The 27919-nt window shown below is 38.2% G+C and overlaps 1 protein-coding gene and 1 non-coding gene across 3 annotated transcripts in view; one reads left to right on the top strand and one right to left on the bottom strand.

Annotated features, from left to right (window-relative positions):
- Nucleotides 1-27919, bottom strand: part of CLTC (clathrin heavy chain) — an 83547-nt gene that overhangs the window by 7028 nt on the left and 48600 nt on the right. For both annotated transcript variants that reach the window (XM_066363132.1, XM_066363133.1), the window contains exons 9-30: nucleotides 26252-26404; nucleotides 25584-25706; nucleotides 24807-24944; nucleotides 24405-24569; nucleotides 24069-24249; nucleotides 22384-22547; nucleotides 16177-16302; nucleotides 15388-15530; nucleotides 12747-12981; nucleotides 9285-9407; nucleotides 8197-8342; nucleotides 7785-7968; nucleotides 7395-7587; nucleotides 6347-6504; nucleotides 5972-6136; nucleotides 5743-5850; nucleotides 5492-5659; nucleotides 5222-5371; nucleotides 5000-5131; nucleotides 4774-4884; nucleotides 2358-2528; nucleotides 1433-1654 (exon numbers count right to left, since the gene is read on the bottom strand). In XM_066363132.1, coding sequence (XP_066219229.1) covers nucleotides 1433-1654; nucleotides 2358-2528; nucleotides 4774-4884; nucleotides 5000-5131; nucleotides 5222-5371; nucleotides 5492-5659; nucleotides 5743-5850; nucleotides 5972-6136; nucleotides 6347-6504; nucleotides 7395-7587; nucleotides 7785-7968; nucleotides 8197-8342; nucleotides 9285-9407; nucleotides 12747-12981; nucleotides 15388-15530; nucleotides 16177-16302; nucleotides 22384-22547; nucleotides 24069-24249; nucleotides 24405-24569; nucleotides 24807-24944; nucleotides 25584-25706; nucleotides 26252-26404 — 3459 coding nt within the window. The remainder of the gene's footprint in view (nucleotides 1-1432; nucleotides 1655-2357; nucleotides 2529-4773; nucleotides 4885-4999; nucleotides 5132-5221; nucleotides 5372-5491; nucleotides 5660-5742; nucleotides 5851-5971; nucleotides 6137-6346; nucleotides 6505-7394; nucleotides 7588-7784; nucleotides 7969-8196; nucleotides 8343-9284; nucleotides 9408-12746; nucleotides 12982-15387; nucleotides 15531-16176; nucleotides 16303-22383; nucleotides 22548-24068; nucleotides 24250-24404; nucleotides 24570-24806; nucleotides 24945-25583; nucleotides 25707-26251; nucleotides 26405-27919) is intronic.
- Nucleotides 17308-17441, top strand: LOC136396100 (small nucleolar RNA SNORA42/SNORA80 family). The gene has a single exon (XR_010749521.1). It is a non-coding gene; the product is annotated as a small nucleolar RNA SNORA42/SNORA80 family (small nucleolar RNA).

Genomic DNA, 27919 nt, shown 5'->3' with positions numbered 1-27919 from the left:
AACTGCAGAAGAATTTATTCTAGAGTCAGTGTGAAAGAAAGCAGCTTAATTGCTAGTAAACTTTATAGCACTTCAGTTAACAGCAGCTTAGAGCCAAGTCTCACAAGTTGGCATTATACATGAGAAAAGAAGCTATTCTCATATGGCTAAGATAAGGTACTGTTTTTTGTCTTACACTAGACATTAAGCAGTTTATACACACAGAAAGTGTTAATTCTTAAAATATTATTACCGAACACAATAGTATCTACTTAAATGGTAGCCTAAGAAAATAGTCAGTCTACTGAGGGTTGTTAGTAGTGTGCTATCCCCGCCCAACAAGTATGCTGAAGAGATCAGATGTGAAACTGGTTTTAATAAGCATGTTTTGTTCTGATAATATGGACCCTTTAGGACCATTTTTAAATGTTCTACAGTAAGAAAGCTAGTAACTGTTGGAAGACAGGGTGAATAAAAAATCTAGCATCAAAAAGGGACACTAAGCCCTGGCTGGTTGGCTCAGTGGTAGAGCGTCGGCCTGGTATGCAGGAGTCCCAGGTGCGATTCCCAGCCAGGGCACACAGGAGAAGCACCCATCTGCTTCCCCACCCCTCCCCTTCTCCTTCCTCTCTGTCTCTCTCTTCCCCTCCCACAGCCAAGACTCCATTGGAGCAAAGTTGGCCCGGGCGCTGAGGATGGCTCTATGGCCTCTGCCTTAGGTGCTAGAATGGCTCTGGATGCAACAGAGCGGCACCCCAGATGGGCAGAGCATTGCCCCCTGGTGGGCATGCTGGGTGGATCCCGGTCGGGCGCATGTGGGAGTCTGTCTGACTGCCTCCCTGTTTCCAACTTCAGAAAAATTTTAAAAAAATAAAATAAAATTATTAAAAAAAAAAGGGGAGACATTTATAAAATTACATCTCCAGGTTGTTTAATGCACTTTTAGGAAATATGTCATTACTTGTTAATCTCCTGTGATATTTTAAATTCAGGGGTTAAACTATCAAAATATTGAGAAGATTTCTTTAAAGGACGTTAAGAATGCAGACATAGTTTCCCCAGGGGAAGCAGGCACATATATTCAAGTCAAGAACTAGCAAAATAAAGGGAATCTACACTACTAAGTTATGGACATCTGAGTTCATTCATAAGAACTGATTTTAGGAAAGTATTTTGAAAATAATTTTTTTAATCAAATGTTTAAAAATAAAAATACTGTTCATCCTCAGAAATACATTGAGAATAAACATCTGGCAAGTTCTGTTTGAGTTCCCTTTTCAATGCAATGTAATTTATCAAATATTAAAAATTTATGGAGAACAGGAATATGTCTTAATCAACTAAATTACTTACTTCTAGAGAAAAAAACAAACATTTGAAAACAGTAAGTATGCACACAGAGTTTTACATGTTTAAGATCATCAGTTCTGAATATACCCAGAGATGCCATTACCTTTGTCAAGTATTCCTTCATGACCTGGATAAAATATGGCATGGCAAAATCCATGATATTGTGCCTCCAGGCAGTTTCCAGGACAACATCTGGCCTTAAAAGATCATAACAGGTAAAGAGACAAGCTCCAAAGCACTCTCTTTTTTCTTCTTGCAAAAACCACTGTAGGAGTTCTTCAGCCAACTCAGTATCTTTAGACTCAGAGGCATACTGCATTGCATCCTATTCAAAGGAAAGGATGAAAGTCAAACATTAAACTCAAATATACTGAACTGGCAAATCAAGTAATACAATGGGAAAAATTCCGTTATATCATTTAAATTAAAGATTTGTTGAAAGAAAAGAAATAAACTAGGTAAACATTCTTTAAAAACAGAACAAGAGGTTTGAAACATAAGATAGCCCCTTCAATCAAGAAATTGACTTAATGCCTGACCAGGCGGTGGCGCAGTGGATAGAACGTGGGACTGGGATGTGGAGGACCCATGTTTGAGACCCCAAGGTCGCCAGCTTGAGCGCAGGCTCATCTGGTTTGAGCAAAGCTCACCAGCTTGGACCCAAGGTTGCTGGCTTGAGCAAGGGGTTACTTAGTCTGCTGAAGGCCCACGGTCAAGGCACATAGGAGAAAGCAATCAATGAACTAAGGTGTTGCAACGAAAAACTGATAATTGATGCTTCTCATCTCTCTCCGTTCCTGTCTGTCTGTCCCTATCTATCCCTCTCTCTGACTCTTGCTGTCTCTGTTAAAAAAAAAAAAAAGTGAAATGGACTTAACTATGATCTCAAATGGGAGCTTAGAGACAATTCTCATATTAATAAAACTAATATTTTTATAGACCATAATATTTGTAGTTCAGCACGTTAGGGTTAACACAGATCATCCAGTAGTTGGCTTAATGGCCCTGCCCCCACCAACTTTATCCACCTTGTACAGGCTATCTTTCTTGCACAGCTCTACACTCTGTTTCCAGCGATTGTTGCCTTTGAAGAGATAAGCAGCAATTCTTCTGAACTCAATGAGTTCATGTTTTTCCAAACGCTGAGCAAGTGAGATATTGTCAAAGTTGTCATAAGCATCTATTGATGTTCGTAGAGCCTTAAAAAAGACAAAAATAAATCATCCAAATGCCAAATCAGTGTTTCATCTAGTTTTAAGTTTATATTCCATTGTTCTTGATCAGTGAGCCATTATTATACATAACTGACTACATATGACTTGATCAGTACATCGTATGATATTTAGGTGTATTAGGATGACCAACGAGCCATTAATGTAGTATTGACAGCCTAGATTCAAGTATCAAACCACAAAGTTGCAATCTAAATAAGTATCAAGTTTAAAGTCCTCAAAGACACTGTAAAATTATAAAGGTGCAATTTTCTCCAAGGTTTCCAGTATCAAGGACTAACCTGAATGGTTATGAAACTGGGGACCCAGCCCGTTGACTCAGTGGTAGAGCATCAGCCCAGCATAAGGATGTCCCAAGTTCGATTCCCAGTCAAGGCACACAGAAGAAAACAACCATCTGCTTCTCTACCCTGCCTCTCCTCCCTCTCTCTTCCCCTAGTGCAGCCATGGCTCAATTGGTTCGAGCACATCAGCAGGCATTGAGGATGGCTCTGTGAAGCCTCCGCCTCAGGTGCTAAAAATAGTTTGGTTGTGAGCATGGCCCCAGATGGGCAAAGCATCAGCCCCAGACGGAGGTTGCCAGGTAGATCCCAGTCTGGGCACATGAAAGGGTCTCTCTCTATATATCCCCACCTCTTATTAGGAAAAGAAGAAAAAAAAAAAAAGAAGGAAGGAAGGAGGCGGAGGAGGAAGAAGAAAAAAAGAAACTGGGAGAATTTATAATTCAAAAGGTGTAAGATTTTATGCTCTAGTCAATGTTTTTCAACTACTGGTTTTAGACCAGGACATCACAAATTTTGTGCTGGCCATGAAAAGACTTAACTGCCCTGATTTTGCATGAAGATGACAGACCCAAGGATCTTAATCAGCTTTGCTTATGCTCAGGGTGACTTCTGCCTTAGTGTCCCCGAAATCATTCTATTTTTAAAGGTCCTCAAGTGTAAAAAGGTGAAATCCACTGCTCTAGGGAAACTCCTGATACAGCTCAACATGATATTTAGCCATCCAGATGGGCATGGGAGCTGAGCCTAACAGAAATGTTGACATAAAGAGAAAGAAAAAAGGCAACTTGCTGATTTTTTTTTTTTTTTTTTGTATTTTTCTGAAGCTAGAAACGGGGAGAGACAGTCAGACAGACTCCCGCATGCGCCCGACCGGGATCCACCCAGCACGCCCACCAGGGGGCGACGCTCTGCCTTTCCGGGGCATCGCTCTGTTGCGACCAGAGCCACTCTAGCGCCTGGGGCAGAGGCCAAGGAGCCATCCCCAGCGCCCGGGCCATCTTTGCTCCAATGGAGCCTTGGCTGGGCTGCGGGAGGGGAAGAGAGAGACAGAGAGGAAGGAGAGGGGGAGGGGTAGAGAAGCAGATGGGCGTTTCTCCTGTGTGCCCTGGCCGGGAATCGAACCCGGGACTTCTGCACGCCAGGCTGACGCTCTACCACTGAGCCAACCGGCTAGGGCCTGATTCTTAACTATAATTAGTTTTGTTTTTCTAAAGTCCTTTGCAAAGGAAAATTTACTAAAAGATAGCAAAAACAAAACTAAAAAGTGAATATAGTTAATATCAAGTAAATTTTATGGACTAGTTAAGAGATCAAAGACATTTTCAACCCTATCTACAATCTAGAACAGGGGTCGGGAACCTTTTTGGCTGAGAGAGCCATGAATGACACGTATTTTAAAATGTAATTCCGTGAGAGCCATACAACGACCCATGTACATTACGCATTATCCAATGAAAATTTAGTGTTGTCCCGGAGGACAGCTGTGATTGGCTCTAGCCACCCGCAACCATGAACATGAGCAGTAGGAAGTGAATGAATTGTAATACATGAGAATGTTCTATATTTTTAACATTATTACTTTTTTTATTAAAGGTTTGTTTGCGAGCCAGATTCAGCCATGTAAGAGCCACATCTGGCTCGTGAGCCATAGGTTCCTGACTCCTGATCTAGAAGTTCAAGGATGAGGTAACCATAACTTTTTCTAAAGCCAGACAAGATCTAAGCAAAATATGCAAACTTGGCACTCAACTAGGGGAAAGTCAGATTTACCAACGCTGAAAACCTCACCAAGTTTAGATCCTAGGCATATAAATACCTACTGTTTACAATTCTAATAATAATATTCTTTTTTTAAAAAAACCACAAAACATACCAACTTTACAATCTAATTATAACCTGAGTTTTGAGAAAATGTGCAAGGTTTTTACCTGATAATCTTCTTCTGTAATAAAGAGGTTGTTGAGAGATTCATTCACAGATTTGTTGTTGTGGTTCTGAACTGAACGCAAATATGGTTTCACCAGTGGTAACTGTTTAACCTTTAAAATAAAAATTTGTCATAAATGTATAGCACACGGTTCAAATTCCATGGACAAAAGTTACTCAAATGTTTCTTAGATCCTTGTTATGTTTTGAAGTTTTAAAAATTATTACCTTGCTGAAATAATTGACTGCACGAGTATGGTCCAACCGTGGAGACAGCACCATCAGCAAATCATTTAACAACAAAGGCTTGAATTCTAAGTAGAACTGGATTGCTCTGTAGTACAGTTCCACATTGGCAACCTACAATGGGAAAAACCCATATATGTCAGTTATTTCCTAATGAGCATGCACACTCTGGAGCCTCCACTGTCTTCTGAGGAAGGTACACACCTTGGTAATGATATCTTTGAACTGCCCTTCTTTCCATGCATCAGTGGGGTGATTCATCATGGTAATTATGGCATTATCATATTCTTCATACTTGTCATACAAAAACACCAATTCTGCCCATAGGTGAGCTTGTTCTGCAGCTCTTAGCACCTGTGTAAGACGGATTTAATTGCTTTAGATAGTCCTTAATGCTAACTAATAGCCTAGAAAAATTTTTTAAAGTATTAGTTTTAGCTGTAGAGCTGCCTCACAATGTTAAAAGTTGGTTACCTTAGGTATATTCACTCTGGACCAGAAGAGCTCCAGGTGCTCCCTCATTTTCTGTGGCTTAAATTTAGAATATAGAATAGCTAATTCGGTAAACATCCCCATATGAGCTCGCTCAAGTCCCAGTGCTGATTCTAACATGGTTATCAGTTCTTCAAAATATCCACGATCCTAAATGAGAGAGTTAAGAAATTAAAGATGGGACTACCTGTGGCAAAAGATCTCAATTAATATAAAAGGTTCCTGTTCATTACCTGATAGTAGTTGATAAGTTCTTCCAATTCATCTGCATGCACAACAATATGGAGCCCACACATCTGAGCAAGACGGAATTCTTTCCCATCTACACAGGCAAAGCAGACCTACAATAAAAATTTCAATTGTGTGAACTCAGATGTAAACTTTAGCTGGTTAATTCAATTCATCAGTTTAAACAGCATTTCTAAATGGCATCTTAAATCTTCAAACGGGTGTTGAGATTACCTCTTTCCATGTTCGAGTACTGTTAGCTTTCCTAGCTCCATCAACAGCTGCCTGATATTCACCCAGGTGAACCAGGGTAGAAGCCAAGCGTCCAAAATTGGAGACATTATTGTATAACAACTTAGCAGCATCATACATTTTTTCATCATAACAACGGTCACCAACCTAAAAAAAAGACATTCCATTTTCAGTGAGCTTAAACTCAATCCTCTTTCCAAAGTTGAAACTCAATTTAACCCTGAGAAACAATTATTCTTCCTGTACAATATTTTACTTGGGAATCTTCAGTTGTGATGTGTCAATTCCATGAAGTAAATGATACTGCTCAGCTATTTATTTTTACACTCTTCAAAAGAGTCTAAACAGGAAACTTACTTGTTGGATGTGAGCATTATTTGGCCCATTGATGAACTCTTCTAACTCTGCAAGGCGGTTTGTCTTAGCCAGGGCGAATATCAATTCTGTCTCCACATAGGACTCACGAGCCTTCTTACGGGCCATCTGCAAGTACTTTACTAGTTCTTCCCAGTTTCCTAGGTACAGAAAAAGAAAAAATAAATATAAACACTAACATCTTAACATTTATCTTTTTTTTATTTTTTTATTTTTTTTCATTTTTCTGAAGCTGGAAACAGGGAGAGACAGTCAGACAGACTCCCGCATGCGCCCGACCGGGATCCACCCGGCACGCCCACCAGGGGCGAAGCTCTGCCCACCAGGGGGCGATGCTCTGCCCATCCTGGGCGTCGCCATGCTGCGACCAGAGCCACTCTAGCGCCTGAGGCAGAGGCCACAGAGCCATCCCCAGCGCCCGGGCCATCTTTGCTCCAATGGAGCCTTGGCTGCGGGAGGGGAAGAGAGAGACAGAGAGGAAAGCGCGGCGGAGCGGTGGAGAAGCAAATGGGCGCTTCTCCTGTGTGCCCTGGCCGGAAATCGAACCCGGGTCCTCCGCACGCTAGGCCGACGCTCTACCGCTGAGCCAACCGGCCAGGGCAACATTTATCTTTTCACTCAAGTAAATGAGGGCTACTATTAATTTCCTGTTCAAGAAAATATTATAGACAGGAACATATATCAATGGTGAGATACACACAGTATAGCAAAACTTCTATTATTCTTTTGTGTATCACTGACCTATGAACAGTGAAATTCCCTTTTTCCTTGAAGTTGTAAGATTAGAACTCAATCAAAATTTTACGAGACTTCAGAACAAAAAATTAATCTTACCCCTGGACCTCACAAGTTTACAAAACACAGCCTCTCTTCATCTGGACTAAAATGGAGAGCTGTATGCTTTCACAAGTAACCCTGCTATATCTAACTCCTACTTAATTCAGACTATACAATGATCTTAATGATTAGCTTAATCACAGTTTAAGCACATTTTCTGAGGTCACAAACATATAATAGTAAGAAGTTGTACCACTCGTGTTGGCAGCCTGAACAACTTCCATGTAAGATGAAGGATCATCTGCTTTGATGTAAGAATCAATGGCTTCTTTCACCATTCCTTTCTGTAACTGGGCTTTCGCGAGCTGACTCCAAACAGCAGGTTCATTGCAGCGTTCAGCAAACTCATATGCCCGATCCAAATTTCCAATATGTTCAATTAAAACCTAGGCAATCAATTTTTGAATCAGTGTTACAGTAAAACGAACCTTACCACATAGCAGTTATAAAAGGTTAGGTGTTTACTGCTCTTCTATGCCACAGCAATCAGTTATGCCCAACCTCAAAGGACAATATATATATTGAATCATGAGTACTCATTACATTTAGTAAATCAACTTAGGTATTATGAAAATTTGTTTACCTGCACAGCTGAAGTATTAACATCAAATTTCCGGAAAATGGCAAATGCCTCCTCAAATAGCTCATTGCTGATGGCAATATTGGCAATATCTGGGGCATCATAGTTATCCAGGCGGTTAATATACTCCATAACACGTGTACGATCAGCCTTGATTGCAGTGAGGATGAGGAGGTTTTGCAGATTCCTTTAAGGAAACAAAGACAAATGCAATATTTTGAAAGCTCATTAGTTATAAAAAGTAAACAATGTGGCTATAGAGTCTTTTGTCTCAGGAGATAAGAGTGGAAGAGGAGCGTATTAATGAGTGAGAATTCAGACATTTTCAAATCTTTATTTCTTGTTCCTTCCCAAACCTGACAGGCTGAATATAAGACTGAATATAAATAGCCAAGGGAACCCTCCCATGGCATACCTGTGTTCACTGAATACAGAGTTATCCAGGACAATTTTCTCCAGCAGTTCAATGAGTTCATTAGGAAGGTCTGCAGTCATAAAAGCCTTGACAGTTACTGACACTTCTTCAGGGTCCTGAGTCTCAGACAAGGCTGTCTGTACAACCTACAGAGGAATATACAGAGAATAAGTACTGAGAATCAAGGCGATTTTTGAATACATTATCTAATAAGTTGCCCGTTCAGTACAAAATTTGAAATAGGTAGAAAAATAATGAAGGAAAAATATCTTTAAATTTATCACCCAAAGATCTTTGTACACAAATTCATGTATATCCATAAATGTGTATTTCCATTCTCTTGAAAAATTACCCTAATTATATTATATATAATTTCTATCTTTTCCTTGATTGAAACATTACCTATAATAACCACTCCTCAATATGTTTATATATAATTCAATCACAAATATGTGACGACATATTCTCAGTAATTCCTGTTTTTGGCTATTTGCATGGTTCCTCAATGCTGCAATACATTTTCTTCCAGGAAGCTTTGTATCAACTTAAAAATTTTCCTTAGAAATGCTTCCTAGAAGAGGAATGAAAAAATTATAGATTTCTCTTCCATATATATTCTTCTATGAGGAGAATTTAAGACCATTAAAACAACCTTCAATTTTTAGGGTTGTAAAAATGTTTTCAATTTTTAAATTGCTTACTAGGGAGACAAAATTTACTGCACTTGCATCTTTTGTATTTTCTCTATCAATTCTCATCCTTGGCTAACTTACCACTGTCTTGAATACTTCCAAACAATTCAGTCACTTCTCAGGTATTACTAAGAGTTCTTACTCAGCAATTCTTATTCATTTTATTGTATGTTTAACTTGCTGTTTTCCTTTTAACTACAATGAATTCAGATTTCAGTATAATTAAATAATCTCTTTTGGGATGGATTTTCTTTTTAACATTTATGGTATATATATTTCAATAATTAAATTCAAAAACATTTTCTTTTTATCGTTTTCTCTCACAATTAAGTATGCTCCATTGGATAGACAATGAGAGCAGGAAAAGAGGCAGCCTGAGCACACGGCCACCCTCACCTGGTCAATCAGGGGTCTCCGATAGGGGTTGCTCTCCAGTAGCACGCTGCCCCACAGCTCTGGGTCCTTCCGGCGCACCAGGTATCGGGACAGACTTTTGAAGAGGGAATTCTCATTACAAACCTAAATAAGACATTGCAGATTAATTTCAAGGTATGAAGTGAAGACTTTTTAACTGACTTTACTTTTAAAGGTCATTTTCTACCATTTATACACCCTGTTTATTGTTTTATAAAAGAAAAAAATCCACTATTTTTATATATGATCTTGAATTAGGCCACAATTTTTTCTTGTTAAAATTCAATCAACACAAAAACTAGGTTATTAATTTCTGAAGTCTTTTAAAAAATCACTCTGAAGCTGGATCTGTATTTGGACCTGATATTCTACTCTACTACTCTATTTATGCCCCAGCACTGCATGTTTTAATTAGGGGCTTTGTAATGTGCTTTAATATCTGGTAGGGCTAGTATACCTTCACAGCTTTCTTTTCAGTATTTTACCAGCTATTCTTGTGTTTATTTTTCCATGTGTACACACGTATACAGGCATTCATACGTAAATGAACAGATGTATATACTGTTCACAAAAATTAGGGGATATCTCAAAAATGAAAGTGAAATGATAAAATACCCCCTAATTTTTGTGAGCAGTATACATAGATGCATATATATTTATTCACTTGGATCACTGAAAGATCCTAGAAGCAAATATACCTAACAGCTCTTAGTTTTTAAAACAGATCTGAGTTTTTAATAACATTCTCCACTAAAAGTGATGAGAGTGCCCTGGAAAACGCAGATTCCAGGGCATGAGGTTTAAAATGAGTGTGATGTAGGAAGTGCTCAAAGAATGATGAGACCATGACATAAGCCCAAGGAAGCAGACTGAATAGGCTTTTATCAGTTCAAACCAGAACAATTTGAGCATCAAAACAACAGTTTTGGATTATACTGAATCAAACAGAAATACACGAGTGCATGAATACATGAGTGATGATGAATATGTGTGAGAAAGTCCTGGAATTGGAAAATTGTCATCTTGCAACCAACACATTAAGAATGGTTTAAGATGCCTGACCAGGCGGTGGTGCAGTGGATAGAGCGTCAGACTGGGATGCAGAGGACCCAGGTTCGAGACCCCTGAGGTTCCCAGATTGAGTGCGGGCTCATCTGGTTTGAGCAAAAAGCCCACCAGCTTGAACCCAAGGTTGCTGGCTCCAGCAAAGGGTTACTCGGTCTGCTGAAGGCCCGCAGTCAAGGCACGTATGAGAAAGCAATCAATGAACAGCTAAGGTGTTGCATCGCGCAATGAAAAACTAATGAGTGATGCTTCTCATCTCTGTCTGTCCCTGTCTATCCCTCTCTCTGACTCACTCTCTGTCTCTGTATTAAAAAAAAAAAAAAAAAAAAAAAAATGGTTTAAGAAGAATCAATCGATTCTAAATTGGCAGGGAAGAGGAGACATGATAGTTGCATGGTTTTAAGTGTTTCCTTGCAGACTTCTTAAAGATCTGCAAGAAGAAATAGAATAATTACATAGTAAAAAAACTGACAACAATAAGAAGTGCCTCATGCCTGACCCGGCAGTGGTGCAGTGGACAGAGTATCAGCCTGGAACACAGACGATTCAGGTTCGAAACCCAAAGATCGCCAGCTTGGTTGCGGGCTCATACAGCTTGAGCGCAAAGTTGCCAGCTTGAGTATGAGCTCATAGACATGACCCCAAGGTCACTGGTTTGAGCCCAAAGGCCGTGGGCTTGAGCAAGGGGCCACTGGCTAGGCTTTAGCGCCCCCCCATAAGTCACATGTGAGAAAGCAAACAATGAATAACTAAGGAGCCAAAACAAAGAACTGATGCTTCTCATCTCTCTCCCTTCCTGTCTGTCTGACCTTATCTGTCCCTCTGTCTTGCTTAAAAAAAGTGCCTCCACAAGTGAGGGGCAGAGTGTCAGGTGTTTCTACATATAATAGCACGATAAGGACAAAACATCACTTAAGCAATATTCTAGATGGAAATGTACAATCTAAAACTAATCATGAGGAGTCACCAGAGAAACTCAAAATAAAGAATATTCTCTTTCTAAAAATGAGACTTTATTCATATGAAATATGCCAAATAGGTAAACCCATCAAGAGGGAAAGCAGTTTGGAGGTTGTCAGCAGCTGCAAGGAGGGGGGACATGTGGAACTAACTGCTTAATAAATACTGGGTTTCTTTACATTGTGAGAAAAACTTCAAGCTATATAGACGTGGTGGTTATACAACACAGTAACTGAATTATTCCCTTTCAAACAGTTGCCGTTATATTATGTGAATTCACTGTACTTTAAAAGTTACAGGTAGAAAAAGACTTTTTCAATGATATTAGTATCAAAAAAAAAAAAAGAAAAGAAAAGAAAAAGGCTGAAGAATTGTTTCATATTAAAAGAGACTAAAGAGATATAACTATATGCAATATGTAATCCTAGACTGAGGGGAAAAACTGCTATAAGAAACATTACTGGGCCTGACCAGGTAGTAGCACAGTGGATGGAATGTCAGCCTGGAATGCTGAGGATCCAGGTTTGAATCCCCGAGGTCACCAGCTTGAGCACAGAATCATAGACATGACCCCATAGTTGCTGGCTTGAACCCAAGGTTGCTGGCTCCACTGGAGCCGCCTGGTCAGGGCACATGAGAAATCAATCAAGGAACAACTAAGGTGCTGCAACTATGAGGTGATGCTTCTCATTTCTCTCCCTGCCTATCTGTCTCTGTGAAAAAAATAAAAAATAAAATAAAAAAAAGACATTATTAGATCAATTGACAACGCTGGAATAAGTTGTAAGAAATACTGTCAGATCAAACTGACTGAAGTTGTATTTATGAAAGAATATCCTTATTCTTAGGAATTACAGAATTAAGAGGTACAAGGCCATGATGTATGCAACTTATATGTTTAAAAGATGTATGCAGGCTGTGTATGTGTGTGTTTGAGAGCATATGAGAACACAAGTGATAAAAATTAGTGGGGTCAAAATGTTACTAAGTGACTATAAACTTGATCAACCACTTTGGCCACTTTAAATTCACAATTATGGGCAAATATTTATACATTAAAAAAATTTTTTTTTAATTCATTTTAGAGGAGAGAGAGAGGGAGAGAGAGAGGAGGGAGGAGAGAGAGACAGAGAGAGAAGGTGGGGAGGAGCAGGAAGCATCAACTCCCATTATGTGCCTTGACCAGGCAAGCCCACGGTTTTGAACCGGCAACCTCAGCGTTTCCAGGTTGATGCTTTATCCACTGCGCCACCACAGGTCAGGCTATTTATACATTTTTTTAAAAAGCACCTATCTTCCAAAAATGCCCTGAATTAACTAAAACCATTCTGAAAATCTCAAAATCCACTAACCTAAACATTATATAACAGGTCTTTAAAATGCAGTCTTCTCTCCACACATTCAGCTAGCAGTACTCACATTAATAAGTTCCAGATCACACTGGCCACGTTCATAAGCAACACAGGCCAGATGGGGATCTCTCTTCTCACAATACTTTCCAACAACACGACTGTCATAATAAGGATTTTCACGAAGAAACCTCTCTGGGTTGTTGTTACTGTCTATGTAGATTTTGGCTAATGCATTATGAGTAGCAGGTTCCTCACAGCCCTCATGAATTCTGGCTTCTAGCCAAGGCAGAAGCAGTTTCAATCTAGTAAAAAGAAATAAAAGAAAAAACCATGCACACACATACTATACTGTATTATAAACAACAAACTCTTGACATGCTACTATTTTAAGTATCTTACGAGTCTATAACGTGCTTTCCCATGTATTATTTTGAATTCTCAACAACCCTATTACAAATTGGGAAATTAAGACTCAGAGATAGTTAAAAGATTTGCCCAAGATAATGCAGAAGATATATGAGATTATCTTTATACTCTCCAAGGCCTATCTGTTGCATATCTAAATAGAAAGAAGAAACTGTAGATGCATAGATTGTTCTTTTTTATACTGGACAAAATATCGAGACTAGATAAATTTTGTTCAGGGTGGGCTAGGGATGTGGGTTATCAGAAAACAGGCCAGGTTATGTGAGTTTTCTTTCAATTTTAACACAATTAACATACATTACCTACAACCAAAGGAGGCAGTACCCCAAATCTGGTAGCTTTAGAAGCTCTGGGTAACATAGTTTCCGCTATGTCTATATGTTTATGTTTCAATGGTTTAAATATCAAAAGCACCCAGAGAAAGCAGGTCATTATTTCCCCTATCAAATTCACGTATGTATTGTGAACACACTTGTTTAAGACACAACTTCATTTATTAATAAAGGCAAAATCAAGCTCCTATAAACACCTACAACCCAAACAGATGTGCCATCTTTATAGCTGAAAGAATAAAGATTAGCTAAGGCATATCCAGACTAGTGACTTACATGTGAGTCTAGTTTATTACAATATAATTTGTAAGTTAAAGACCAAACTGTTAATTGTAACTACTGTATCTGGCTCTTTGCTGGCAATATACAACAAACAAGAATGTTTTCAGGCATTAGATCTAAGATTCAATGGAAACATTTCTCTAAATTTTAAATTGTTACTATATTCTATAATCAGTTAGGCTCAAACTTTTAAAATCAGCATTATATTCTTTATCTCCATTGTCTTTCAATGCAGAATTTTCCCATGTCTGAGGCATTCAAATACAAATTGTATGAATACCATTACTAAGTCACCTAGATCAACTCAGGTTAAAGTTACAGTCATCCCTCGCCATATCGTTGTTCATTTTTCACAGTCTCATTGTATCACAAATTTTTAAATTGTATATATCTAATTTTGTATCGCGAATTTTTCACTGTATTGCAGAATTTTGCAGTATATAGGTATTTTTATATATTTATCATTTTAATTATTTTTGTGGTAAAATAAGGATTTTCTAACCTGAAAAATGAAAATATAAAAATATTAATTAAAACATATTGAAAGAGCCTGACCAGGTGGTGGTGCAGTGGACAGAGCGTCAGACTGGGATGCGGAGGACCCAGGTTCAAGACCCCGAGGTCGCCAGCTTGAGCACAGGCTCATCTGGTTTGAGCAAAGCTCACCAGCTTGGACCCAAGGTCGCTGGCTCGAGCAAGGGGTTACTCGGTCTGCTGTAGCCCCACGGTCAAGGCACATATGAGAAAGCAATCAATGAACAACTAACGTGTCGCAACAAAAAACTGATGATTGATGCTTCTTATCTCTCTCTGTTCCTGTCTGTCCCTATCTATCCCTCTCTCTGACTCTCTCTCTGTCTCTGTAAAAAAAAAACAACCAAAAAAACCCCCCCAAAACAACAACAAAAAATATTGAAAGAATATTAAATTGAAATGAAATATAAGGTCGCTACTTGGCGGATTTTTGCCTATCACAGCCAGTTCTGTAACCTAACCCCCGCAATAGACGAGGGACCACTGTAAATCCCATAGACTTTCTTACTATCTTTTCATAGCTACAGGAACTACCCACTGTTATACCAAGCCGCAAACTCCATCAACACTTTTTGAACTCTAGCTCTAGTTCATCAAAATGCCCTGGCTAGAACTGGACTTCCTTGTAAAGTAAGAATTAGAAACACATTATCATGTTCTTTACTGGAAATTCAGAATGAATATTATCATATTAAGGCTCAAATGAAAAATTAAGCTAACCCAGAGTTACAATGTGAACTACTTTCTCTCATTATACTTGAGAATAACTTATCAAAGAATTAGTTACTAAAAACAGTGGTATCATAAACTTAAAGGAGGCTTTGCATAACTATATGTAGTTTACATTAAGAAAATATACAGTCAATCATATAGCTATAATTATAAATATGCAAAAAAATGGTCAAATAGGTTAAGATATTTTCTTGTATGACAACTGAAGTGTTCCAGAAAAGACTTTCTTTTTAAAATCAACACTACAGCTAGCTGATCACCTTTAAATTAGGTGTTTCCAGGGAATTACGGTCCATTCATTTTTGAGGAGCTGTTAGGCAACCACAGGTTATATTTTTATCCATTATCATGCAGAGACTTATTTAATTTATCCTAGTTATGAAGAATAAAACAGTACTACACCTGTTTCTTTTTTCAACCTCAGCAACAAGCTCATCAGTAGAAAATTGACCTCTTACGACAAGAATCAAATTTTTAATAACATCTTCAGAGCAATCAACATCAAGTAATCCTCCAATAACAACAGGAAGTCGACTTGGATTCACCTAAGGTGAAAAAGAGGAGAACACCATTACATTATTAACAAGAAAAACAAAAAGGAGTTTCAAAAAATAAAACATTATCCTTTAAGCTCAATTTAAAAATTCAATAACATAACAAAAAGAGAAAAAAAACCCCAAAAAACAAACAAAAACTCAGTAACAAACTGAGAGTCTCAATTTGCAATTAGACTGAGAAATTTAGCAGGAATTCTGCCTTGGTTAATTAATTACTTCAGCACTGCTCCAAAATACAAGTCCATAGAAGCTAAAGTCACGGAATGATTATGGAAGACAGTTTAGTAAAAAGGCCTCTACTATAGCAAAACTATCTTTCTATTTCCGGAGTTAGAAGGCACAGTTTCTAAAACCTATATTTAAGATGGTTTTAAAACTGTACATAGGAGCTATGGCTGCTACACAGATACCTCAGGGGCTATCAAGTCAGTGGGGCACAGGCCACCTTTTTCAACTACAGCAATTGTTTTACATACTCAGCATGCATGTAAAATTTTAATCAAAGAAAGAATTTTGGCAGGAAAAAACAATGAAAGCTACTGTAGCAGCCCAAAGAGTTTTAAAAGGATAAAGATTTCCAGAGTGTGAAAAGAAAAATCCACAAGATTTAATTTTTAAGTTACCTATTACTTACCTTTTGTACATATATCTCTATATACTTTTGAAGATTGTTTCTATATAAGTAGAGCACCAAATCATGGACAAAGTCAAATCGATCACACACGATGATGAGTGGTAGCTGATCTGTTAGCTTTGCTTCCTGGAAAAAAAACCCAAAAAAACAAAAAGGAACCTTAATTTTCTCCTGTGAGGCATAAAATCTATGGGAGAAATGAGAGTCTCCTTTATACTGGTAGGAGGCTCGTGTAAACTTGGCTATTCTCTTGAAGAAAGAAATGTTCCAAGCCCATTGCAATTTCAGTAAATTTTTAGGTTCATAGAATACCAGGTCCCCCACAAATATTCTATCAAAAAAGTAACAAATTAAGATTTGCAAACCACCACTGGCATTCAGGATATAAAATCATCACAGTGGGACTTTCATTAATGGTAACAGAATTGAGTTGATGGAAGACCAATAGTCATACTGTCAAAATGAGGGCATAAATGGTGCGTACTTGTTTCAAGCCAATGACTTATTATTCAACCCTCCCTGATTCCACTCTATATCACCAGCCTCTAACATTCTATTATAATAAAGCCTACAAGGAGCAGCATGAAGGTGACAAGCCATAAATTAAACACGCCATATGTTGCTATTTTTTTTTAAAAAGGTTAAGAAAGTACTTAAAGACATTAAAAAAACAAAACAAAAAGATATCTTAAAACTGCCTATTATTTTTACAATTACAAATACCAAGCTATAATCCTACTTTACAGATTGACATAGATGTTATAGACAGGAAGTAAGACCTATACTGGGCATTTACCTGATGCATGTCCTGTTACATCCCACAGACATAAGGTAAAGCACAAAAAACAAGTTTCCATCAGGACTTCATTTATACACAGAAAAACATTCTTTAATAAATAATCTGTCTATGACAATCTACTAAGGAGTAGAACTAATAAGCAGAATAGGACTTTCCCCAATGACAGCCACTAAAAACATTATTGGCAAGTTTAGAACAAAACAGTACCTTAGTCTAGCACATATCAGTTAGCCAATTATAAATAAGTTGAAGATTAGTCTATAAAGTGTTTAGAGAACATAAACTAAATCTGGGAATTATGAGAAATCTTGAATATAAAGTCACAATGGCTTCCATGGGTTTGGATTTATGGAAGGCCCATCTCCCTAGGTTTTATAGCACCCTATGTCAGAGCAAAAACTGTGGCCTTGAACCACTGCCTGGCTTCTGCCCACAGGCTGCAGGCACTGAAATGGGTTACACAGCGGGGAAAAAAAATCAAAATGGCTGTAAACCTGAAGTGGAAGTCCAGTTGCAGACTTTTTATTTTTTATTTTATTTTATTTTATTTATTCATTTTTAGAGAGGAGAGAGAGAGGGAGAGACAGAGACAGAGAGAAAGAAGGGGGAGGAGCTGGAAGTATCAACTCCCATATGTGCCTTGACCAGGCAAGCCCAGGGTTTTGAACCGGCGACCTCAGCATTTCCAGGTTGACGCTTTATCCACTGCGCCACTACAGGTCAGGCCTGTTGCAGACTTTTCACATTAAGGAAAGTCTAAAGCAAGTACTGAGCAGCATGGACACTCTGTACTAAACAGATGGTACACTCATTTCTAGAAAGAATGTTTCACCTAACTATGCAAAAGATTTCAGTAAGCCAAAATTTTCCTACTAATAGACATCAGAAAGTTAGTGGATCAACGTATTAAAACTTCTTTATCCTGTTTAGTATGCATATGAAATATCAGCACTTTATTTTACCATTTAAGGAGAAAACACACTTGCAAGTAATCTAAGATTACTTAGGCATTCCATTCTCACACACAAGTGTTTAAGATTTCTGTTAGCAAAGACAAATATACTGTACTCCCAAAGAAAATTTAAGATCAAAATGGAAACAAAAGTACAATACTTTCTTGATTGCCTAAATTGCCTATGATTTCATACATGTAAGTAATGCTATTAATATTTTTAATTATTTAAAAGGATTACCCTCTAGCTGTTATGGTTAATCAAATTTGAAATTATATAAACATATTCAGGGGTTTTCAGAAACATGAAGTTATTCATTGGACTAATATTTACTGAGTACCTTTGGAGCAGAAACAGCTCTTAACACACTGGAGGTACAGCAAGGGGACAAAGTAAGCAGTGGAAAGAATTAATGTTTCATAGTGTTAAGTGTTCATAGGATATGAGGCAGGTAAGGATAGACTAAGAATAGGTTAGGGTAATCAGACATTCTTTCTCATGACATTTGATGAGAAATCTTAAAGAAGGTTAAGGTCATGAAGGTCAGAAAGAAAAGTGGAAAAGGGCACAAGCAAAGGCCCTAGGGCAAAAGAAGCTTTAGGGCAGTGGTCCCTAACTCTCGGGCCGTGGACCGGTAGCAGTCTGCAGAGAAAGAATAAATAACTTATATTATTTCCGTTTTATTTATATTTAAGTCTGATCGTTGTTTTATTTTTTAAAAATGACCAGATTCCCTCTGTTACATCCATCTAAGACTCACTCTTGACGCTTGTCTCGATCACGTGATACATTTATCCATCCCACCCTAAAGGCCGGTCCATGAAAATATTTTCTGACATTTAACCGGTCCGTGGCCCAAAAAAGGTTGGGGACCACTGCTTTAGGGAGTCTCAAAAACGGCAAGCAGTCCAGGGTGGTCCAAGCAAAACCAGGAAAGGAAACGATAGAAAATAAGATTAGGAAGAAGCAGATTGTGGGCCTGAAGAACAGTTCCATACTTTCTATGGAAAGCTAAAATTTCACAATATCACAATAACTTAGGGCATGAGCCAAATGATGCTAATGACATCATTTCATCCTGCTCACAGGTTAGGTTATTATGATGGGAAGTCATAGTCTACCAATCTTTATTCCGGGTGGCTAGCACTTAACTGGCATTTGAATGTTCAACATCAGGTTCAGAGAAATATTTTCCTTATCATCAGAGTCTACATACAACATCAGTTAATTATCATACAGCTAGTACCTCCAAAATAAAGAATAAACAGTGATAATGAGATGCAGCATTGCAGCTACACACTACAGGTCAATAAGGAATGTGAATAAATAGCCTAGTATGTTCATTCTCATTGCTGGGGTAAAAGGCTAAATATAGATAGATAGTAGTACCATCTTAGTATTGAGTCCATATTTCATATTATTTAAAGATAAGACACCAGAGCCCTGGCCGGTTGGCTCAGCGGTAGAACACTGGTCTGGTGTGTGGAAGTCCTGGGTTTGATTCCCGGCCAGGGCACACAGAAGTGCCCATCTGCTTCTCCACCCTTTCCCTTCTCTCTCTCTCTTCCTCTCCTGTAGCCAGGGCTCCATTAAAGCAAAGTTGGCCCAGGCGCTGAGGATGGCTCCATGGCCTCCCCCTCAGATGCTGGAATGGCTCCTGCCGCACCAGAGCAACGTCCCAGATGGGCAGAACATCGCCCCCTGGTGGACATGCCGGGTGGATCCTGGTCAGGCACACACGGGAGTCTGTCTCCCCACTTCTAACTTCAGGAGGGAAAAAAAAAAGATAAGACACCAAGTTTACCTCTAACTCAGACTGAATTCAAAATTACTTCAAGGAGTCAGGAATAACTCAAAACTGAGAAGAAACAAAACTTGCCTGATGGAAAGAACTCATGTAGGCTGACTCTATCTTATTTCCCTCCAAGGCCCACCAACACAGCTTATTGACAACTGTTATCACTTGAACACCTATGGCACATGAGGGTATTTGATAAATACAACTTTTGGTTAAAAAAACCAAGGCTGAGTTAATTTGCTTAAGGTAACAGGTAGACATATATGAATAAAAAAAACAATAGCTGGCCCTGGCCAGTTGCCTCAGTGGTAGAACGTCGGCCTGGCGTGCAGGAGTCCGGGGTTCGATTCCTGGCCAGGGCACACAGGAGAAGCGCCCACCTGCTTCTCCACCCCTCCCCCTCTCCTTCTCTGCCTCTCTCTTCCCCTCTCGCAGCCAAGGCTCCATTGGAGCAAAGTTGGCCCGGGTGCTGAGGATGGCTCTATGGCCTCTGCCTCAGGCGGTAGAATGGCTCTGGTTGCAACAGAGCAACGCCCCAGATGGGCAGAGCATCGCCCCCTGGTGGGCATGCCGGGTGAATCCCGGTCAGGCGCATGCGGGAGTCTGAGTGCCTCCTCGTTTCCAACTCCAGAGAAATACAAAAAAACAACAAAAATAAATAAAAAAAACAATAGCTAATAACAGAAGGAACTGGAATTTCAACCAGGACTGACTGGTTCAAAAGCCCGTCCGTATCCATGCCTCTACTCTATCAGACTTGAACCCAGTTAACAAGTGTGAAGGGGGAATCCCCATCTAATTAGATCTCATGGGCTAAGCAACTTAGAGCTGCACCATCCTACTATCCAGATAATTTTTTTGAAGCTCAAGAATATCATAATTGAGTAAAAATAATTTAGTCCTGCTTCACATATGTGTTTATGTGCATAATTCAAATATTAATACCCAATACTAAAGAAATTACAACCGAAGCATAAAAGCTGTGAGTTTAATAAAAACAAAAAGGAATCAGTTTAAGAAATCTAGTGGTATTTTTAAAAAAAGGAAACAGTACTGATACTCAAAAAAAGGAACTGAACTGGTGTTAGGGGTATACTAGCCAAGCATAAAGCATCAATCTTTCTCATTTGGAGGACTTTTTTGACACCAGAAAGCTTTGGGTTCAAACACATCATACTAGCCAGGCCATTCAAAATATTTATACTGGCTAAGGCGTTATAGAGCTATAGTTTTGGGGAAAATTTATCTTTTAATCTATAATATAGGGCAGTGGTTGGCAAACTCAGTGAACAGAGCCAAATATCAACAGTACAATGATTGAAATTTTTTTTTGAGAGCCAAATATTTTAAACTTAAACTATATAGGTAGGTACATTCCTTATTGAGGTAGCGCCTGCACGTGGTATTTTGTGGAAGAACCATACACACTCAAGGGGTCAAAGAGCCGCGTGTGGCTCACGAGCCACAGTTTGCCGACCAGGAATATAGGGCTACTTCAGCACTTGACTATTTCATTAGAAACCGATAGGTTTTAGCCCTTTAATCTGGAGACTATGTAATTAAGTTCTTCAAAAGAACAATCAGCTAATAAAACTAAAGATTAACTAAAAAATGATGACAATGTAGGTGTTGGAAATGCCTACTTCTCTATTCAATTACAAATTAAACATTTTTAGTTTCAATCTAAAATCCTTTTGGAAGGGAGAAAAAAAAAGATTAAAAACTGTATAAAGGGTGAGGCAAAGTAGGTTTACAGTTGTGAGTATGCAAAACAGAGTTTATTCTTGTATTACTTATTATATTATATTCCATATAAACAACTGTAAACCTACTTCTGCCCTACCCTGTATCCAGTCTCAGAAATCATTGCTCATATATACATATATATATGTTTATAAAATATATACATAGTTTAGGGGATAAACTAAACGTTTATAGAATGGTTTCTCTGATTTTTTAGAGGCAACTGCCAATTTTTAAGTTTTATTTCCCTCACAAAGTAGCAGGTATGAGAATAAAGCTAAAGTTAAATATTAAACAGAATTCACTGCCCTTAGGTATGTTTTAAAGAGCTAAGACTCTTTAAACCATTACTATTTACTCCAACAAAGGCAGTTCACTCAATTCATGTGTCACAAACCTGAGATTGTTTTATTTGATCTTACCCTCAATTTATGAACTGTATATGATTAATAGTTAGTTTTTAGACTCAGTCTAATTTGATGACAGAGTTTACCCTATGTCCTTTAAACAGAACCCTCTACATACAACAGAGGCTCCTTAAAATAACACTGATGGCAAGCTGATCTTAATATTCATAAGGAGACAAAATAATATCCTAAAATGACAATGATAATCTAACACCACTTTCAAAATTTTTCTTCCAAAATTAAAGTGAAAGAAAGAAAATTCCTTTGAGATAGTGCTTTTTTTCCTTCTTTTAAACAGATGGTCATTCTTAAGTATTACTTACCAATTTCCTTCCCTATTTCAAAGAAAACCACAGAGTATTAAATTTGGAAGAAATAATTCAGCACACAATTTCAGAGTGCTAAGAATTTCACATTTAGGGGGAAATTTTTTTTAAACTAACCAAACCCTTGTAAAACTGCTGATCTTCAACTAAACCAGAAGCTGCATTACTCAAAATCACTTACCTTGAGAAAATTCTTGACTCGCTCAGGATCATAGCAGTTGCTCTCTCTGCAGATTCTTTCTACTTCTTTGATCTGCCCAGTCTTGCAAGCTGCCTGAATATATTTAAAGTGCACATCTGGGTCCTGACTAAAGTTAACAATGGATCCCAGAAAATAAAAGAGACCTTAAAAGAACAAATAATTGAAATTAAGTATACTTTTGAGAATAACAGAAACTGAGCAATATTTAAACAATTAAAAAATGCTATGTCAATCATACCTCAATTTAAAACAATACAAAAGACACTATTATACTGAATGCCCCCAAATAAAAACTGGTTGCTCAAAAAGCTCCAGAAGAATCTAATTAATCCAGTCATCAGTTTAATAAGTGAATCTGCACTTTAATCCTTACAAAACAGAAAATTTATCCAATTTTTTTAGTAGTTGAGAAATAGGAGGCAGCTACATAATACCAAAGCTAATTATCACACCATATTCCATATAAGCAATTTTAAATGAAGTCCCATATAACAGGTGTTTTTCCATATGCAGTTAATAGAAGACAGACAAAAGCAATTTAAAAAGAATTTAATGAAGTGCTGTCCACCAATACAGTAGCCACTAACCACATGTGGGATCAAGCACTTAAAATGTGGCTAGTGTGACCGAAGAATTAAATTTTCACTTTGTTTCTTTAGTGAGAGACAGAGATAGAGACAGAGACAGGAAGCAGAGAGATGAGAAGCATCAACTCATAGTTGCAGCACTTTTTTTGTTTACTGATTGCTTCTCTTACATGCCTTGACGGGGCAGTGACCCCTTGGCTCAAGCCAGTGACCTTTTGGATCAAGCCAGCAACCCTGCAACTCAAGCTGGTGAGCCTGTGCTCAAGCCAGTGACCTTGGGGCTTGAACCTGGAACCCAGGTCGACACTGCCCCACCACTGGTCAGGCTGAAGGACTAAATTTTTAATTGTATTCAATTTTAATTACTTTAAATTCACATAGATACCTACATGTGACTAGTGGTTACTGTACTGAATAGTATAAATTTAGTGCACAATTAACATATAGAAACTGAGTAGAAATCTCCTTCTGTCTACAGCAATAGTACAGAAAGAGGGAAGACAGGTGACTGAAGACAAGAAATTCAGTGATCATATTAGTACTCAGTACAGCAATGGTTCCCAATTGGGGGGTGATTTTCTTTCCAGGAGACACTGGCAACATCTGAAGACGTTTTTGTGGTCACAACTGGTGGCACTGAGCCCCCGGCATCGTATGAGTAGAAGCCAGGGATGCTGCTAAAAATCCTGCATGTACTGCTCCCTCAACAAATTCACAAGCCCCAATGACTGTGGTGCTGAGGCTGGGAAACCGGCTGTGCAGCAAGTCCCAAACTGTCCTTGGTTAGAAGCATTTGCCATGACAAGAGTCAGACAATATAAGCATGAAATTTTATTATAACTGATCACTGGTGTTTTATCTTACACAAGTACGACAAATACACTACATATATTTGTATCTTAAAATTCGGCCTTTCTTTCACCTACAAAATATCCAAGGAGTCTTTTTCATTCTCTACCCCTAGAATCTGACATAAAAGATGCTTGACAACATTTATTGCATAATAAAACTTTAAAAAGATCATAACAATACCCCTCTTGACTAGCATAATTTAAAAACTTAGAAACTCCAAATTACCTTCAAAACTCTTGAAAGATTCAAAAAGTTCAATCAGAGACTGAGTTGATAGTTGTTCGTGATACTTAGAAGCCACCTGAACACAGATCTGCAGGTTCTGACGAATATTGGCAGACAGCATGGCCCTGAGGCATTCTAGGGAGTCTTCTACGGATAAGGATCCAAAATAATTCACTAACCACTAGAGGACAAAATAAATGAATAAGCAAATAAATAAATAACATTAAACCTAATCAACTGTGGTATGAAATTATTATCATTCAGTACCACAAACCCATTTTCAGTATAGCAATCAATCACAATTAAGACCATCTGTTAGTTAAGAAAATGAAATACCTCAGGGTTAAGAAGATGGGTGTGAACAACTGCACGCTTAATATCATACAAATCAGTGAAGTGTTCTAGTGCACGCTGCAGCAGGCCAGCCTTTTCACACAGCTGAGCAATATGAGCCCGGTCGTAATGCGTGAACATCTGATTCCCTAGAATAGCATCTGCAACCTATGGAATCACAAACAGGATGAGTTTATTTTACCAACCCATTTATATCAGTAATTCTATATCCAGATTACATATTAAGATTCAATACTGAATTGATATGAGAGAAAATACAAAGGAATGTTACCTAATTTTCTTAAATGAATAGTCATCTCAGCAACTTCAAATAACCTAAGAATCCCTGAGTAACAACTAAAAAATGTTGGAAAAATGATGCCTCCAAAGCATGAAAACACGTACCTGAGGTGCATGCATAAGGTTCATCTCAAGCAACCTAGTCTGTAAAGGCCCTTCAGATGGCCGATTATTCTTCAGGGCATCCAGCAGGAATGCAGTACACTGCTGAATTAGATTATATTCCATAAAGACATCCACTATCTGCAGAAAAAGTTAAAGAAGATTGTTTTAAGAAGTTTAGAAACTGCTTTATGACACTGTTGATAATATGTAAATAAAAGAAAATTAAACATTATCTCACTTTTTTACATATAAAAAATTGCCAGACCAAATCCCAGACTTATAAAATATTATTTGGACAACTTAACTTCATAATTTAATAATAAACTTTTGTCTTTTGGAGTTACTTTTAGTTCTAGTGAAAACTACTACACTATATTTTAACACACTATAGAATAGCAGAATACAATCAAATGATATAACTTTAAAATATACAGAAGTATAAATATGGAATCTGTTGACTCCCGCTCCTACATGCACCTCTTCCCTGTCTCCTCACCCAATGGCAACAACTATCCTTTATTATTCCCATGTATTTTTTACACTTTTAATACATATAAATCTCTAAATAGGGAGTCTATTTTGTATGCTTTAAAACAGTACATAAATGGTACCTTACTGTCCATTTTTCTGCAACTTGCTTTTTTGTCTACTGTATATCAACAAAGCTCTAATATCTAGAAACAGAAAGGTTAACCTATTCTTCTGTAAGTTGTTTAAACTCAGATCCCCCCCCATTCTCTAAGTCAAGTTCTAGGGAATACATTTTAATGTCTTTACCTGTGTGATATCAGCAAGAGGTTCTTCATCCTGAACTAACATCTGAGCAAACTGCTGTCCTTGATCTGGACTGATACGCATGACATTTCTCAGCAGAAAGATCCAGTCTGGAGTATATCCAACCTACAAACAGACAAAAATTTAAACCTCCACCACAGATTAATTTTTACATCATTTAAAGTTTTTTTTTCTACCTAGAATCTTACTAATATAGAACTGGTTAAAGAACAAATTCAGTTTTAATTTAAGATGTTCAATTTGACCTTGCTTTATATTAGGCAAATAGACATATACCTTGGTGATAATATTGATATATTTGCATGAACAGCTGTAAATATTTATAATTGGCTTATTCATTTCTGATGAATAACTATTTTTTCTTTTTTGCCCCCCAACCCAAACTTGAATAACTATTTTCAAAAGTGTGTTTTAACAAATTAAACATGCCACCACCATCTTAACTTCAGAGAAGCCATATACATATAACTGTCTCCATTTTTATAAGTGTTTGAACTCTATATATGAGAACTAAAATAGGGTTTTTATACTTTCCTCAGTAATTCAAAATTTAAGGAAATTCACTATTAAAGTCACTTAAGAGTTAACAGGCTAATTTCTGTTTAATGCTTCAATGAATTTTTGTTGAGAATTTGTTTCATTGAACTCACTTTTTTAGCATACAAAACAATCTTCTGAACTTGACCAGTTTCTGCAAAGCACTGAATGACTTTATTTGGGACATTAGCCCTAAGGTAAACACTAAGTGCCAATGTAGGGTCCACAGATTTCACAAGGTCACCCAGTTCTTCAGAACATTCCAGCTGTCCAAAGAAAAAAGAGATTGTTTAGTAACCCATGAGTTGTTTATAAATGAGCAGTTGACACAACTTCTACTATAAATAATATGACATGCACTCTGTTACTCAATGATATTCAGGGGTTGTGTTTAGTAGAGACTCTTGATTATGTATTCATAACAATGTCTCTGTAGAATTTTCCACACATTCTATTTAAGGATAAAAAGCTCACCAAGATTTCACATGTATAGATATTACCAAAGACCTTGTTAAGAATTTCAGTACTTTTAAAGCAGAATCTTGTACTTCTATTAAGACTATTCATCAGACCTGCACGGCCCCAATTTTTTCAAATTAATGCAACTTTAAATGTAATGTCAAATGAAAAGTTGATATTAAGAAACCAGATGAGGTTTACTATAAGGCCTATTATTAAAATTAGGGTATAATTTGTATGTCTGTAGGATTTAAGCTCCATTATCTTTTGACTTTGGGATTTAAGGTTGTAAATGTCAGGCTAATTTTCCAAGGTCACGCAGATAAAAAATTTTGAATTTTAACGTGGTATGCAAGCAGTTTCCATTATCTGTTCACTCAACCTGCGTTAATCAGTGGCCCAATCTGGAAAGTAGCTTTTTAAAAAGAGTTTTGCGGCCCTGGCCGGTTGGCTCAGCGGTAGAGCGTCGGCCTAGCGTGCGGAGGACCCGGGTTCGATTCCCGGCCAGGGCACACAGGAGAAGCGCCCATTTGCTTCTCCACCCCTCCGCCGCGCTTTCCTCTCTGTCTCTCTCTTCCCCTCCCGCAGCCGAGGCTCCACTGGAGCAAAGATGGCCCGGGCGCTGGGGATGGCTCTGTGGCCTCTGCCCCAGGCGCTAGAGTGGCTCTGGTCGCAATATGGCGACGCCCAGGATGGGCAGAGCATCGCCCCCTGGTGGGCAGAGCGTCGCCCCCTGGTGGGCATGCCGGGTGGATCCCGGTCGGGCGCATGCGGGAGTCTGTCTGACTGTCTCTCCCTGTTTCCAGCTTCAGAAAAATGAAAAAAAAAAAAAAAAAGAGTTTTGCTTTACACAGTAGAGTTGTCTACCTTTAATGGTTACATAAAAAAATAGCCCTTATGGCTGATCTTTAGTACTGAGAAGAAGTTCTGCTAGAGTATATATCTCTCTCTTTTGTTGTTGTTGTTGTGGCACTTCAGTTGTTCATTGATTGCTTTCTCATATGTGCCTTGACCGTGGCCCTTCAGCAGACCAAGTAACCCCTTGCTCAACCCAGCAACCTTGGGTCCAAGCTGCTGAGATTTGCTCAAACCAGATGAACCTGCGCTCAAGCTGGCGACCTCAGGGTCTCAAACCTGGGTCCTCCGCGCCCCAGTCTGGCGTTCTATCCACTGTGCCACTGCCTGGTCAGGCTGGAGTATATATCTCTTAACTGAACAAGCTAACTAATGAGGAGTTGACCAGTGTCCCTTTTACTACAAATGGGTCCCATATGACCATTCACACACATGAAAAATTGTGCCCTAGCCTGACCTGTGGTTGC

The sequence above is a fragment of the Saccopteryx leptura genome, chromosome 2, assembly GCF_036850995.1.
Source record: "Saccopteryx leptura isolate mSacLep1 chromosome 2, mSacLep1_pri_phased_curated, whole genome shotgun sequence".
Taxonomy (NCBI): Eukaryota; Metazoa; Chordata; class Mammalia; order Chiroptera; family Emballonuridae; genus Saccopteryx; species Saccopteryx leptura.
The sequence above is the reverse complement of the archived record's forward strand: the minus strand, read 5'-3'. Positions and strand labels throughout refer to the sequence as shown.